Genomic DNA, 16351 nt, shown 5'->3' with positions numbered 1-16351 from the left:
CAAAAAAGGCATATTTCAACCCTAAATAAAATATACAGTTTGTGATAAGATGTAATTATTTTCATGAGACACTTACCCCCGATTATAATGTTTTTTGTTTTTGTATCCCCATTCTTCCTAATAGTTATTCTCATATGATGTTCATTAATGTAATGGAGTATTTTTTTTTACCATTTCTCAAATTAGTGTAAATTACATTAAAATGTCTATAGTATTATCAGTTTTATTAAATTGCCTTAATTCAATGATTTATGACATACTAGAATTTATTTAGTTTTTTCGTTGAAAGCGATTGTTAGCACGAAAAATGTAAATACATGAAAATATTGTCATCATAATAACAATATAAATGGTCCTAGAATAAAAATAAAATATCTACTATAATTTCTTTTGATTTTAGACTAAATGGACGCGGACGTAGGCCTAAATGTTCTTGATTTCTTGGGATTCACCTTATAAAAAAGAGAAATCAATCAAGAATCATTATTGTCATGGGATGCTGCGGTTACTACGGAAACCAATGCCACAACCAATTTTTTTTTTTTTTTTTACACATTTCTGTCGCGCAAATGGAAGAGCTAAACTCTATAGTTTAACCATGTAATTCTGTTCTTCGTTTCACGGAAAGAAATAAGATAAAAAATAATAAAATCCAACCCGTTTTAAGAATGTGCATCAATTCTCGCGCGCAAGAATCTAATGAGCGCGTGCCAGTCTGCGAACCAGCGTCATTGATTTTCCCTAAAACCCCAGCACGCGCAGAAAAGACATTCTCAGCCAATAACGCGTGCCAACGATTGGCAGATCATTTCCAACATTTAGCAAATGAAACCACGTGCAAGCATCTCGCTCCAATCGATGTAAACTGAGCGAAGCGGACCTTTGTGGGAGCAATTGCGTTTCAGTGGCGCGGAGGTAGATCTGGAGCCCATTCAATTTGTGTTGAAAGCGGAATAACACGGTCATTTAAATAGTAGGGAAACGGATATTGCCGGGCGCGTCTAATTAATCAGCCGTTTTATGTGTATTTGGCAACATACGGATTAGACTGTGCATAGTCAATAGCGTTTTATATGAAACATAACCCATTTTTACCTGGATGCACGGAGTAACGTTATTCTGCGTTTTCTTTACTGTCAATTACGCATGGTCGATATTTTTGCTAATATTTGGAGACGTTCACTTATTGCTTTCACGTTTTTATGACTTGTGACTCAATGCAAACTATATTTTGAAACTGATATTTTTTTGTAGAACACCCTGGACGAGTGGAGGTGTTGTTCGCCTTTAAATAAGACACTCTCCCATCGCCAATGCCACAAAACTGCGTCTTTTTCTACGAACCAAGAGCTGTTAAGAAACGCAAGACCCCATCTCTGTGAATACTGCGCGGTCTGCATCATCTTATTCAATTTGCTGTCAGCCAAGAGAGGGGAAACAATAACTTTGAACGGTTATTGTATCGCATTTCTTTCAGTCTCCGCATAATTTTCCACAGATTCGAAGCGGGCAGCTGTTGCAACACACACGCAGGTAAGACGTGCCTTCATTTTGTTCCCATCTGATGCTGTTACTGCTGCAACGTGCGCGAGGATGGCATACACATAGGTCGCGCGCTCATTACAGCCTTTTTTGCGGGTTTTTTTTTTTTTTTTTTTGGTTGATTTCTGTTTATGAACACATCTGTTATGTGCTAAATTTTGAATATTCTTAAGGAATGTAAGGGATGGATACATGTCATGGGGATTGGTGTCGCACAGCGTGTGTCGTCCGCCACTGGAATGTTAATTTGCTCCCTGAGATCTGCCATGATGATGCTGTGTGTATAGCTTGCTATAGTCTTGTTTGTGTGTGTGGGGGTCAGAATTTGCCTATATTGTGAACTAAATAATGTTTGAATGAATATTTAAAAATGCAAAAATAATGTGTTTTAAAAGGTTAAGTTTAGGGGTAGGGGGTTAAAAATGTAATTATCTTAGTATAAAACAATATAAGTCAATGGAAAGTCCTTATTGTGATAAAACAAGCATGTCTTTTTTTTTGTTAACGGCTTGTCACTTGTAACTATGGCGCATTGTCAACACACGCATTCAAGTGTCGCAAAATGCACATAATTAAGCAAATCCTTAAGCAAATTCTTCAATGTTTCACTTTACAAATTACACTTAAGTGTCTTTGTTCATTTTTCTTCGTCTGTAAATGCAGCACAAAGCTTTTTTTGTACTATGACTTGTTGCTAACTAACAGACCTTAAAATCCTGAAAGCTACTTTGATTTTATCTTCTAAGGCCTACTGTCCTCTTTCTGCCCTTCATCTCTCCATTCCCATTTCGGTGTGTGCTCGCTCATAAAATGGTAATGGGCTGCATATTGGCCTGACATCTGTCATCTGCACCTGTTTGTGGATGGGACGGATGCCTCCCATCCTCCTAAGTCAGAGAAATAGGGTTGATGATGATGATCAGGAGGAGGATGAAGGGATGGGGAATGGAGAGGAAGAGGCAGATGAATGGAGATGTGCTCGCTTATATGAAGAAGTATGTAGGCCTATTTATCGCAAAGGGAGGATGAAACGAGTGAACTAAGAGAGGTGATCCATCTGCCCATCTCTATGTCACATCCCTCTCTATCTCACTCACTGCAGCAGAGCTATTCTAAGAGAACACTTTCGACCCACGCACTGTCAAAAAGATCGAGAAAAATAAAGTGTATGAGAGAGAAGGAAGGACGAGAGGCGTGTAGTGTGGCATGCTCAGGCCATCTTTGGAGAGCTAGTGTGCATGTGTGTTAGAGGAGTACGTGCAGATGTTGTAGCACACATCTGTGAGGCACCGCTTTCACGAGCCCGTGCTTCCAGGACCCTGTCTCTCCGCTTCACATCATTAGCTACACAAGGCGTTGCCGATGGCAACTCTGGAAAAGATGCAACTTGGTGAGCATAAAGCGCACTGTAAAACAGCATAAGATGCACTTGTGAGGGGCTGTTTAAAGGTGCGTAGCCTTGTGTGTTACCTCATTCCTTCTTCCATAAGGGTCCTTGCTCCTTAAGACCCTTCCTCCCCCATCCCTGCATCCTTCCTGTCTTCTCTTCTCCTCTCAATAGGGTCTCTCTCTGCCCTGCCAACCCCCCACTCTGCACACATCTGTGGCTGTGTCACCCCCCGCTTCCTCTCTCACGTCGTCCAAAGCTGCATCTCTTTGAGCGTAATAAGCCTTCAGTATGTTCCCACAAGCCTTTTTAAGTGGTGTTTATACTGTTATTTGCTTATTTACACCCAGTGCCTGTCATTGAGGTTTTAAAATTCACTGTTTTGCATCAGCTATGCTAACATGTGCATGTTATTCACTGCTGTAACGTGTGACTCAGTATGTGAGAAAGCTGAGGTCGCACTACTATATGCAAAAAATATGGTTTGCATACACTGGACCTTGTTGATCGTGGAGGCTTATGTGATTCGCATCCACATGATTGTGGATGATTTTGTTGTAGGGAAACAACAGAAATGTAACTGAAACTGAATGCACAGTTCTTCAAATTATTGTTAAGAATTTTAAATAGTTTACTGATTGCAGTCATTGTCTGGTTGAATGTGTAAATGTTATAATGGTACGAGTAATTTTATATCACTATTAAGGTAGATATAGTTATTTTATTGCACAATACAGCTATTTTTAATGGGAAATCGAAGGAAAATTTTGATATATTAAATAAACATATGGTAATATTCAGTTTTGGAATATTCAGTGAATAACATTTTTTAAATAAAAAAGTTACTTAATTTAATTTGATTTATTTTCATTTCTTTTAAAATTGAATAGAGACAAAACATAAAAATAAAATCATATATTATATATATAATGCCATAATACGACCAAAAGCATTGCAAGCCCGTGAACAGCAATTTGCAAGCAGTTTTGGCATGATTCTTTTACTCATTGAGTTTTGCACATAGACTGTATAAAACGGTTTTGAAAGTGTGAGGAGGAGGGCGGGTCAACTTTCTTCTTATGGCCAATAAAATTAGCTTCTCGCTGGCTCTTGATTGAACCCTTCTCTGATTGGTTCAATAAACAAGCCAGATGCTAGAACACATCTTTATCTTCATTTGGTTCAGCATCGTTCTCGTTGCCACAATGGTACTTTTAATGCACACATACATGTTAAATAAATAAATCATGATTGCTCAATAAGCTGTGTACCGTTAGGCTGACTATATGAGTTCATACTGAATCAGGGATTTGATTTATTCACTTTCTTTTGTCTTTCAGTGAAAATCCAAGACTAACAAAGGAAAACAGAAGCCAAGACGAAGAGCCATCAGCCTGGATGAAAACGACTGGAGTCCCAGCCAGGAATAGGAAGTCATCATCTTTTCTAAAGGAGACGAACATCACTGTTTTTGTGAGCCAGGGGCTTTTTGAAAGGATGTTGATTTGCACAGATTGAAGATCTTTTCCTTGACTTTTTGCTACCAAAACCAGTGCCAAACTAACCGTGCCAACCAGAAGCAAGAAATTATTTCTCCAGTACTTTTGCATTTTTGTTCATCCATTTAACCACAATTTACACCAACTTTAATTCGTAATTTTCATCTGTCTTTTTCACTACTGAATAGGATGTAATAGTTCCCAAGGTGTATCATTTATATTTCCATCATTTAATTTGAGTCACACACAACAAGCAGCTTTTGCTCCCCAAAACAGGGAGAACAGTGCATTATTGGTTAAACATGCTTTATGTAAGAGTGGCCGTTACGAATGCATTAGCTTGAGAGAGTTCGGCTCCTGATCGATTGATCGATGGATGGACGGGCTTATGGATGGCTGGCACAAGCCTCATTAAACTTTCCAAAGTGAGCTGCTGCTAATTCTGTTGATTAGTCGTCCATTCCTCTCACTAAGGCCCGTTTTACTCTTCCTATCCATCAGATCTCTTTAGTCATCCATCTCGTTTGCTCCTCCCACCTCTACGGACTCTGCACATTTAGAGCAGAACCCTCAGGAGTCTCTGAAAGGGTTTAGATACTGAAGCCATACGTCTCATAGCCATACTAACGTCAAGATCCCTGCCAGTGTTGAGAGGATTCGGCTTGACCATTCTAGAACAGCAGATGCATGGGTACATTCAGGAATATTTTTAGAGGTCTATATGTTCAACGGTGGTCCAGGTTTGACGTTCCGTAATCTGCCATATTCACCAGCGAGCCATTGACGCGTTTACTGTGTTGGCAGTGGGACGACGTTTAAAGTTGTCCCACTACTTGAAAAGACGCTCTTTAACACTTAGGATAGGTCTTTTGGTGCGTTTGCTTGACGGTCCACACGTGTTCCACATTGACGGATGAATCCCGACTTGTTCATGCCTGTTCAGTGGGCTCAACCATGCTGTCCTGCCAGAACTGGGCCCAAGCCCCCGTTTGTTTTATTCTGTTGGGTTGAGCTAAATCCAGAGCAGAGACACTCACGCAAGAGGGTCCAACACACATAGACCCTCAACCCTTACCTATACACAGTCCATCCTTCCATTTCCTTTCTTCCTTTCCTGAACACTTCTTCCTTTCTGGCCTGACTTGTGTCGTCAAGCCAGGATTTAATATATACCTGCTGCTTGTTACACTTCGCGAGTGCCCTAACCGACCTACACTCTTCCAAAGCCTTCGTAATGAGCCTTTGTTCCGTGGTGCCACCTTTAGAGAAAAGATCAGCTCTTCCCCATTTCTCCTGAACTCTTGAAAGTTGCTCTTTCATCGCTTCGCCTACCTTTCTTTATCTCTAGCCTCAATAACTTCCTACAGAAACTCGAAAAGATGAAGTACTTAGTATTTTTCTTGAGAACTGACACTGTTAGCTTGATAATTTGGACCACACAACAGAACCTCAATGACCTTGAAAGGTATTCTTGTTAGTCTTTCAAGATATTCTCATTGATGATTAAAGTCTAAAGCGCCAACCAACTGAGATTTGTTTACAAGACAACATCAGTTCTTGAAGCTGACAATGAAAGTTGTTTACAAATCACACAGAATAGCTGAGTAGTATTAACTGTTTCTTTCTATATATGGTTGTTTAGTGAGTCGAGAACTGAAGTGCCAACCAGAATAGAGAGCATTTGGTGAGATATAGTTTACACTCAAACAGAAATGTTTACATGGTGCCCATAAGGTGAACTCAGATTGAGTCTTGAATGAGTTGTTTGTGCCATAGATCAGTTCAGTTACACAGACTTAAACAAAACCACCTTTTAGAGGATGTTCCCATGACTTTGACACTTTAAAAAGTTTACATAGTTAAAATATACGTTTTGTTTACAGAACTAAATTGCTTGCAACAAAAGTCAAATACTTTATTGTCATTGCCATATTTCTAAAGCTGTTTTTTATTTATTTTCCCATTGAGAAGATTCCAAATATTTGATTTTGTGCCAAATCAACATTTTCAAGCATTCCAGCTCTCACCCATTAAGCATAAAACTTGTACATAGATTTACCTCATTCTTGTTAATAATTTCCTCAGAAATATGTTTACACCCTAACTGCGAGTCTCATGCTTTTTTCTTCAATCAGAACTCCCGCAATTGGATGTGTATTTTGCATATGAAATAATTTGCATACAAGTGTATGCACATGTGAAATAGAGATTAACGTAATGTCTTATATATTGCGACATTGACTTGCAAATTTTGATAGACGTCAGCTTTTTGTAGGCCTCAGTAGTCTTTTGTACGAAGGCTTCACTTTTTTTCATCTTTGATAAAAAAAGTCCCCTGTATCAAGATGCCACCCGCTGCCATCTTGCTTTTCTTTCTGTTCTGCCCTGTGGTCTCCACAGTGACTATTACCTCGGAACGCTCCTCTGTGAATGGGGGACCGGTGTTGCTTCTGTTGCGAGGACGTGGACGCAAGGTCCCTCAACCTGACATGCGGGACAAGGAGGCTGCTGCCATGGCAGCAGAGCCAGAGGCAGCCGAGATCCCTCCGAGACCCCTGCCGCAGATTATGCTACCCCGCAATGTAACAGCCGATGCCCTGAAGCCCCCGCTGGGAGCCGCACAGGTGGCACCTCCTCCTCGGCGACTGGTGGACGTGGACGTGTGTCAGGGCTACTACGACGTGATGGGACAGTTCGACATCACTTTCAACTGCACCAGGGGCACCTACATATACTGTTGTGGCACCTGCCATTATCGCTTCTGCTGTGAGCACCAGCGCAGCCGTCTAGACCAAGACTCCTGCAATAATTACCGCTCACCTGACTGGGCCGTCACGACGGGACCCGTCACTCATCCCCCGGTTCGACACGACCCAGATTTTGACCCGCTGCAGCAACAGAGCAACAGCACGGCTTACGTCATTGGGGGAGTCATCTCTTTTACCATGGCTGTGGCCATTGGGATTAAAGTGGCCTTCCATAAACTGTCTCGACGTCCGAGGAATAGAGACATTAACATGCCTAGGTGAGTGAAAGGCCCATTATGACTGCACTCACAAAGTGGAAGGTGACCATGCTGTACACATCTGAGTCTGCACCAGTGACTGCCATATGAAGAGATCTGTTGTGATTTTGATGTCAGACTCTTTCAGCTTTTGCTTTTTGATTTCGTCATACACTCATCTTTCTTTTTTACTATTTATCTCTCTCTCTCTTCAGAGCGCTGGTGGACATTCTGCGTCACCAGTCTAGTCCGGTCCAGCAAGGAGAGAGGAACAACAGCACGGTCCTAACAACCGCCACCTCCAGTGAGGGCACACTGGGGCGGCCTTTGAAAAACTTCTACACTCCTGTCCTCCAGAGCAAAGATAACCGGAGTGAGTCGATCTCACCCACATATGAGTTATAGATCGAATAACAGCAGAATATTAAGCAAAGGAAACAATGGATGGATGCAACGTGTATAAACTTGCAGGGGAATGAATGAGTTGATATAGAGAAATAGGCGCTTGAATTAATCAACAGCACAGAAATGAAGTCTGGAGGCATGATTTAGTCGACAGATTGAAAAGCCTGAGTGTATGAGGTAATGTAGAACAGAGGATCTGTCAGAAATGAGTCACATTAATCCTGCTTCAGAGACAAAAGATGCTATGTAATAACTACATGCAAAGAGAGCAGCAGTAAAGGAAGTAAAGGATTGACCAACATCCAAAACAGAGATACTTAAAGTATGCAGCTCGGGGGCCACTTTTAGAAAGTGAGTAATCAGGGGCCTTTGAATAAAATGTCTTGTAAAATATGGCATTAGATGTGATACTTGATTTTCAATTGGTTTAAAGAATGCCGTGCAGTGCATTCCATTTTATATATATATACACACACACACATCGAAATTATTCAACCCCCATTGCAAATCCAGTTAATTGGCAAAATATACATTGTTTCCAATGAACAAATCAAACAAATGTAATTGAAATAGCTCAACACAACAAATGTTTCAAGTGGTTTCCCCATATACAACTAAAAATGCAACTTTTAATGACTTCCGGAGACTCAAAATTATTCAACTCCCTGAATAGAATCCCTCACAACAGCTCGAAATCTGCAAAACATGTGTTGTCTCAAGCACACCTGATGCAACTTATGCAACCTGATGCAAAGCCACTAAATGTTCCCAGAGACATCGTTGGAAGCATAGTTTGCAAGTTCAAATTTAAAGGAACAGTGGTTACACTACCTGGATAGGGCAAAAAAAGGAAGCTATTAATGGCTGCAACCAGATTTCTGAGAAGGCAAGTTCAGAAAAACCCTTGAGTCACTGCAAAAGACCTGCAGCAAGACTTGGTGGTAACAGGCACTGAGGTTTCAGCTTGCACAGTAAGGCGCGTACTAAATGCATGCAGTTTCCATGCCAGGACTCCAAGACATGCACCACTACTGACCTAAAAAGCACAAGAAAAGTGCTCAAAATCATATTTTAATATATATATAAGCCACAGAAGTTTTGGGATTCTGTTCTGTGTAGCGATGAAAGATGCTTGCCATGAAGTAGTTGAATAATTTTGATATTGCTGTCATTTAAAGTTGCATTTTCAGTTCAATTTGCATTTGCATTAAAGTTGCATTTTCAGTTAAGTTTGGGCAGACCACATAAAAACATGTGTTGTTGTTGTTTTTGTGTTGAGCTATTTCGATTACTTTTAATTTGTTCATTGCAAACATGAAATTTTGCCAATAATTTCGATTACAACTGTTTGTGTGTGTGTGTGTATATATATATATTTATATATATATATGTATATACTGTGTATATATATATATATACTGTATATATATATAGAATAGAAACTTTAAAAGAATAGCGCTTATTTGAAATATTCTGTAAATCTTTTGTAACATTAACTTTACTGTCACTTTTGATTAATTTAATGCATCCTTGTTAAATAAATAGTAACGGTATTAATTTATTTTAAAAAATCTTACTGACCCTAAACTTTTGAATGGTTGTGTATATATAAAGGCATTAATAAAATTTCAAATTTTAAAATTCCTATGCAAGAAAAAAAACATCATATTTAATCTCAATGATGTAACCTAATATTTATAACTGTGGAAACCAAAAGTAAAATTTTACCAGTCTGTCATTGAAAAAAAAAGATATTAAATTAATTAAATTAAATTAAATTACCCTCATTGTCAGTGCCTGTGTTGGCTAGCCATGATTTCATAAATGATGCTCTTTCTAGGATTCTGTCCATTTTGTGTTGAATTGCCTTTTTTCACTCTCAAAGTTTTAATGTTTGGCTACATTTGCTAAATGGAACACACGCAGTATGAATGTGCCACTGGTGGTCTTTCCAATCAGTGGTGAGAGTATTTTAGTGGCACCAATCACTTTTTAGAATATTTGCATATAATTTTTTTCACCATTATTGACAAAGTAGTACAACTGCACTGCAAGTAAGCGATGTGGTACAGCATGACAAAACTGCTTTAGACATGACAAAACAATCATTTTATCAGAAGCATTACACATCGCATTGTGTTTTTCACTTGCTGTGCTGATAGACATCCGGGAAATTCTTAAAATTGTGGTGACAGGTAAACCAATTACCATGTTTCTAAGAGTTGAGATATTAAATTTGCATATAGGACTCAAATGTATTTTATGAACCGGGAGTGGGTCGGTGTTTACTCTGCTCTCTTGCAGCTGGGAAACACAGTTTTGGACAGACTGGGTCCAGTCCTAAACACACAACTACAATCGGTAAGCCAAGGAGCTTAGGCAGAGTGTGCAAATGTGTCGCTTGTGTGAGAGCACCAGTAAGAAAGCTTCAGATTTGTCTGTGTGTATTTGTCACTGCCTTTGCTTTGGCCTGGTCTAGTTGGTTCGAGTGTGTTTGCTCGTGCCCTCCCACTCTGTCGCTACCCTGAGCTATTTTCTTGTTGTTTGTCCTGCACCCAGCACTGTTTGCACCAGTCAGCAAAGCTTCAGTAACTGTGTTGGCATGCATAGTAGCAGAATGCCAAATATCATGAAGAAAAAGTGTCTTTTCTTCATGTTTATGCTTAGTATTATATTCATATTTATTGCAGTATATCTACAGTATATGAAAATGATATTTAACCAATAGATTGGGAGAAAAAAGCCCTGATGCTGTGGATTGCAACTTGTGTCCAGGTTCTCACAGTGGAAAAAATATCTATCTATCTATCTATCTATCTATCTATCTATCTATCTATCTATCTATCTATCTATCTATCTATCTATCTATCTATCTATCTATCTATCTATCTATCTATCTATCTATCTATCTGTCTGTCCATCCTTCTGTCCATCCTTCTATCCATCCATCCATCCATCCGTCCGTCCGTCCATCCGTCCGTCCATCCATCCATCCATCCATCCATCCATCCATCCATCCATCCATCCATCCATCCATCCAATGGCTCACAATCCAGATAGATAGATATATTGTCTATGGTATTGGCATTTTCAGATGTTTTTTCCTATTATAACTATTGTTTTTGTTATTTTTTGAGTGTTTGTGACCTCGAGTGTTGGTGTAGGGGCGGGGGAGGAGGATGTAAAACCAAATAAGGAATTTTGTTCATCGACACTTTGTAAAATGTAGATTTTTTTAGTTATTCTGCATAGATAGATAGATAGCAATAATAATAAAAAGCATTTTAACTTTTAAATTCATGGCACAATCAAAATAGCACGTATTGCATATGCCATGATGAATTAGGTTTAGTGATTAAAGAACTGGACTCTAACTCCAAGGTACTTAAGTTTAAATCTCAGCAAGGATGATCAATGAACTAGAGAATTGCTGAGTTCCCATGTGACCACTGTGTCCTTGAGTACATTTAATCTGCAGTGCTTAAACCAAGGTTGCTCAAGGGGGACGTTCTCTGTAGTGTACAGCAAATTACTTTAAGAAAAAAGTGTCTGTGGAACAAATTACTACATGAATAGGGATAGTATCATTACATGAGGATATATTAAATTTACAGGGAAAGTGAAGCGATGGACAATAGTCTAGGCACACAAATGTTCCAATTGCATTGTAAGTAATTCTTAGACATCTTCCCTTGTCATTTAGAGAATCGGGCGAAGCTTTAGTGTTCCAGTTACCCACATTTAATTAGACCCATATTATACATTCGACCCAGATAGATATACTTTGAACACATCGGTTGTTGGTATTTGTCTTATTCTCCTTTGTTCTCTACTCTTAGAGCGAGTTCAACGCATGAACAACACCCAGTTGGCCTCCACAGGAACACTGATGTCCAGCAAGCACAATAATTCTGGCTCTCACCCCTCCTTCTCTCACTCCTTCCACAACCTTGCCCAGCTACCTCCATCATACGAGACCGCCATGAAACCAGAGCTTAACCGCTACAGCTCCCTCAAGAGACTAGGTGAGTGTGTGTCTGAAAAAGAGAGTGTGTAATTTCAACGCTGCTACTACTCAGAGGGTCTTTGAGGGAGTGTAGCAAGGGGTCAACTGTTGCTTTTTTTTTCGAAGGATGCTCTGTGAAATATATATATTTCTATTGATAATATTCAGTCATATTCAGCCACTGCCTGAAAACTATAATTGAAAGAATTTGGAAATTACTCCATCAGAATGTTGACAGTTAAAAATGGCTTTTTAAAAAGGGTTATTGGGAAGTGTTCTTTATTGTTATAAATCTGTTAAACAAAGTGTTAAACAAATCTGCAAGTCTGTTTTTAAGTTTTTTTTTTAGCATTGCATAGCTGAATACGAGTAACAAAAACACATTTGAGTGTTACACCTTCATTAAATGTGGTCAACATCTGTCCCATACAACAGTGCATTGTTTTAATGCGGTCAAGTGCGATCTGATCACTTAAACTCATGTTTATACCAGGTGTAAATTGTCAAATTTATGAATGATATTAATTTTACATTTTCCTAACTACAGAAAAAAACCTGGATGAATATTCTGGATATTACACCTCCAAGCGAAGGCCAAACAACGCCCAACCCAGCTTCCACTCTTCCCAGCACCACCTGCCCTGGGGCGGTGACTTCACACTGGGTGCCCGGGGAACCCTACCGCTAAACATGTCCCGCACCCGCATCCATGTGCCCAGTTCCACTTCCACCCCCAACCCCTACCCTTTACCCCAGACACAGTACAACCCCACCTTTGACACGATGAGTAAACCGCCTCGCCGGGTGATGTCCCAAGACCAGCTTCTGGCACTGGGAGAGGGGAACACCCTCTCACGCCTCTCCAAGAACCAGCAGCATCAGTATTACAAACCCACGACCACCAGCAAGAGCTCCAACACCCAGAATTTGCGCAAGTCTCATGAACGCCTCCTGGTGTCGCCAGACCGCCTGGAAGAGCGAATGATGGCCGATTATAGCGGGATGGTGTCCACCGCGTCCCGTCTCTCCTACCACCAGAAAGCGCAATCCCAGCAGAACGTGTGCGTGACGCCCTCACTCGACCGCCATCACATGATCAAAATGAATTCGCACCCTACCTCCGGGCGCGAGCAAGACCACACGGTCGCTGGAATGTCGTCGGGTCATGGGGCTGGGGCTGGGACTTTGGGATGGGGGGACGTCCACGGCTCCGGAGGAGGGCCTGGAGCGATGGCGCACAGCGCTCGCCGGATGGCCTTCGCCAACAAACGCCAGAACACCATCGAACAGCTGCACTTCCTACCCGGAGGAGGTGGGGGTGGGGGAGGGGGTGGGGGTGGAGGTCAGGCGTTGAGGACGGGGAGCAAGAACGAAGTAACCGTGTGAGCGCAAAAAGAAAGACAGAAGATGGTAAGGAGATGGATAAATGAGGTGTGATTGCGCAAGCCGAAGGAAGGGAAGAAAAAAAGGTAGAAGACCGAAATGAAGAATGAAAAAGAGGAAGGAGAGAAGAAGGTGGTTCGGAATGAGGCCCATTTGAAGAGAATACACAGTGTATCACTATTGAAAGAAAGAGGAATATGAGACTATGCCCTGAGTGATTCTGTAGATCCCTAAATTGTCAAATTCTCAACAAACAGAAAAGTGAAGAGGGACTCCGGTTTCCTCTGACATGTGTGTAGCATATAGTGTCATGATGGCACCATTCAGACATGATCTGAGGAGACACAAAAGTGAAAAGGTTCATTATTAGAATAGGCCATGTTTTCTCTAGTTAGTGCATTCCAACTAATGTTAAAGCCAATTGGTTTAGGGGTTACTTTTTTTCTGAATCCAATGACAGCAGTTGACATTGCCTCAGAGTTTGCCAAAGTGTCATTCTCAAAGAGGTGTAGGTGTGTGTCACCTTCATCGGTAAAATAAGAGAACAATGAGATATACTGGATGAAACTGACAAATGTCCAATAATGTCCTGAATTACCTCACGGAAACTGTTATTTGACCGTTCTCAAATCAGATGTTTTCTGGAGACTTGGGAATGGATTGTGGCTTGGGGGAATGGATTGTGACTTGCCATCAAGCGCAGAAAATGCTGGTACGTAAATCGTCATTGAGAAGAACTTGGAACTTGAAAAATGTCACTTGTTTTGTGACCTGACTCTTTAGTCTGCACTGTTAATATGAGTCCAAATACCATTAGCCATATTAGAGCTGATTCATATGGAATACAATGGAGGAAAACATTTTCATTGGGAAACGGGTGTTATATTGTTGATCAGAGATTTTTAGCATCTTCTACTCAAGACTGTGAAACAAAGTTGACATGAATACTTTTTTGCATTGTGGATAACATTTTGGCTGTTTTATAATATAATCAAAAGGCTGTCAGATTGATGGGTAAATCAGGTCATACTATCTGAACTAGAAACGTTTGAGTAGACAGACATTTGGTAACCGAAGTCAGGCATTCAAAACTGATAGAAGTCATGTCTCTTTCTTGCATGTTTGACCAGTCAGAGAATAGCTTCGAATGACGGCATCAAACGTTCCGGAGTTCTTACGGTTGTTCTGTTATTAAGTGTCAAGAGCTGAGATTTAATCATGGGCATGCAGTATGTCAAATAAGAACGCATAGTCTTCACACTTTATTTGCAACTCAAGCTGTTGTATTGAGGGGGACAGGGGAAAGGGTTTAGTTATACAATGGACAATTTAATCCAAGGGCTATTCTGAAACTTCTTCATGTGTGTCTGTGCTTCCGTGCTCCTACGGCTTTTTATCTTTCCCCGTGGCACGGCTGTGCGGAACATAGAGGCTACATGCCAATGAGTGTACAAAACAGAAAAATGGAACAAAATCTGCAAAGCTACTTCAACACTCTGTGTCACACTAAGATGCATTATTATCTAACCGATGAGTTAGGATTTAGGAGTAAAAGCTGTCTTGTTTATCTATATTATATTCAAGAAAAATGTCTTTTTTGTTAGCGATTTCTGTGTGTTTTTCAGCTGTCTCCACATCAAATGGACACTGTTGTGGTGGGATGTCTGAGAACGACCTGGCTGAGCAAGATTATTGGGCCATAATATAGTATTTTAGATCACTCTGCAATGTTTAAGCTTTTATTAAAAATGAAGTTAAATATGTTGAAAAGGAAAAAAAAAAAATTTTGAATTGAAGCCCGAATGTTCAAATATGTACACATGCCAATTTATGTGCATATATATAAATATATATAGTCATCAATATTATTCATATTATTGATTATTATCATTGTTTGGTTTTATTTTTTTCTGTGACTTTATAAATTGTTTTTATTCCTGTTTATATTTGAGTTTATAGTGGATTCTAACCTTTGTAACTCAACAAAAAAGCAGATGCAATCATAGTGAAAAGACAAAACGCATGAAGATGTCAAAGCCAGTGTTGATGATGTCATATTGCTGACTTCTGATGTCAAGGTGTGTATGTGTCCAGTTAGTGTGTCTGTATTTGTGTGCTTGTGTGTATTTCAGTGTCTATTTTGGAATGCTTTATCTCGCATTTTATCTGACTTTTGCTTTGTGTGAAATCAGAGAATGTGCATTTCAGAAAACCCAAAATATAATTTTATTTTTTAAGTGAGTGTCTCTTTGAATGCAAAAAATAAACAAATCATTAAAAAAAATCCATTGCTGCATTCACCAAAGTTATGAAAAACAGAATAAACAACCACCATTTATTTAATGTTTTTTTTAAAGTATTGTTTCTTTTCTTCTTCTTTTAGATATGTTTCTTGCCATGAAATACATAAATCTTGTTGTACATTTTATGGGGGGAAATGCCACAATGCCATGCATAAAATATCTACAGCAAAAACTTTAATTATTATTTTTTAAATAAAATTCTCGCCATTAAGAAAGAAGTTGTTTTCTGGAGATTGACACGTGTTCTTTTTCTCATGAATCATGAAATATGTTGGTTGGTTTTTACATGTATATGTTTTTGAGATGTTTTAAATTTCAATATATAATGTGCTGAGTAGTTTTAGCCATGCATGATCTTGTATTAGCCTAATTGTTTGTTTACATCGGCAAAACAGCCCGACAGTGGATGCACTTATAGCTACTTTTGACTTTTTTAGAATGCTTTAGAATTAGATTAGCAATGAAAAAGAAAGGGAATTAATTAATAATAATAATGAAATCGCAAACAATCTAAGAAGTTGTTTCCCCACATTTACATTCCCATAAATCTCAACTTACCATTCTCCTGCATTCATTATTTTATTTTTTTCATTTTCTTTATATTTGGTATAAAATTAGTTTAAACCTGATGAATATATATATATATGAATATATATATATACATACACACACACACACAGTTTGTTATTGTTATAGTTTTATAATGCTGTAGGGTAAATCATAACCGTTCTCTGCAAAACAATCTTTTAATTAATGTTTATTAATCTAAAATGGGACGTTCAGCTTCTTAAATGGTTCCTAAGGAAGACGGACGAGCCATCA

General features: G+C 39.4%; 1 protein-coding gene across 2 annotated transcripts; it reads left to right on the top strand.

Moving 5' to 3' along the window:
- The first annotated feature begins 879 nt into the window (after nt 1-879).
- Nucleotides 880-15744, top strand: shisa7b (shisa family member 7). 2 transcript variants are annotated; one of them, XM_077195293.1, is made up of 6 exons: nt 880-1533; nt 4270-7453; nt 7648-7805; nt 10142-10198; nt 11677-11862; nt 12391-15744. In XM_077195293.1, exons 2-6 carry the CDS (start codon nt 6774-6776, stop codon nt 13227-13229), a joined length of 1920 nt encoding a protein of 639 aa, XP_077051408.1. In that variant the 5' UTR covers nt 880-1533; nt 4270-6773; the 3' UTR covers nt 13230-15744. The 2 variants fall into 2 exon arrangements, with proteins under 2 accessions (XP_077051408.1, XP_077051409.1); XM_077195294.1 differs by lacking the exon at nt 10142-10198.
- The last annotated feature ends 607 nt before the right edge of the window (nt 15745-16351 follow it).

Source organism: Siphateles boraxobius, unplaced genomic scaffold (genome assembly GCF_051911475.1).
Source record: "Siphateles boraxobius isolate OS27281-9 unplaced genomic scaffold, OSU_SipBor_1 33, whole genome shotgun sequence".
In the NCBI taxonomy this organism is placed as follows: domain Eukaryota; kingdom Metazoa; phylum Chordata; class Actinopteri; order Cypriniformes; family Leuciscidae; genus Siphateles; species Siphateles boraxobius.
Note: the sequence above shows the minus strand (reverse complement) of the source record. Positions and strands in the feature narration are given on the sequence as shown.

Coding starts and splice junctions, on each gene's coding strand:
- shisa7b (XM_077195293.1), top strand. CDS start 6,774: ATGCCACCCGCTGCCATCTTGCTTTTCTTTCTGTTCTGCCCTGTGGTC. Junction 7,806..10,141: donor CCAGAGCAAAGATAACCGGA/GTGAGTCGATCT, acceptor GCTCTCTTGCAG/CTGGGAAACACAGTTTTGGA. Junction 10,199..11,676: donor TAAACACACAACTACAATCG/GTAAGCCAAGGA, acceptor CTCTACTCTTAG/AGCGAGTTCAACGCATGAAC.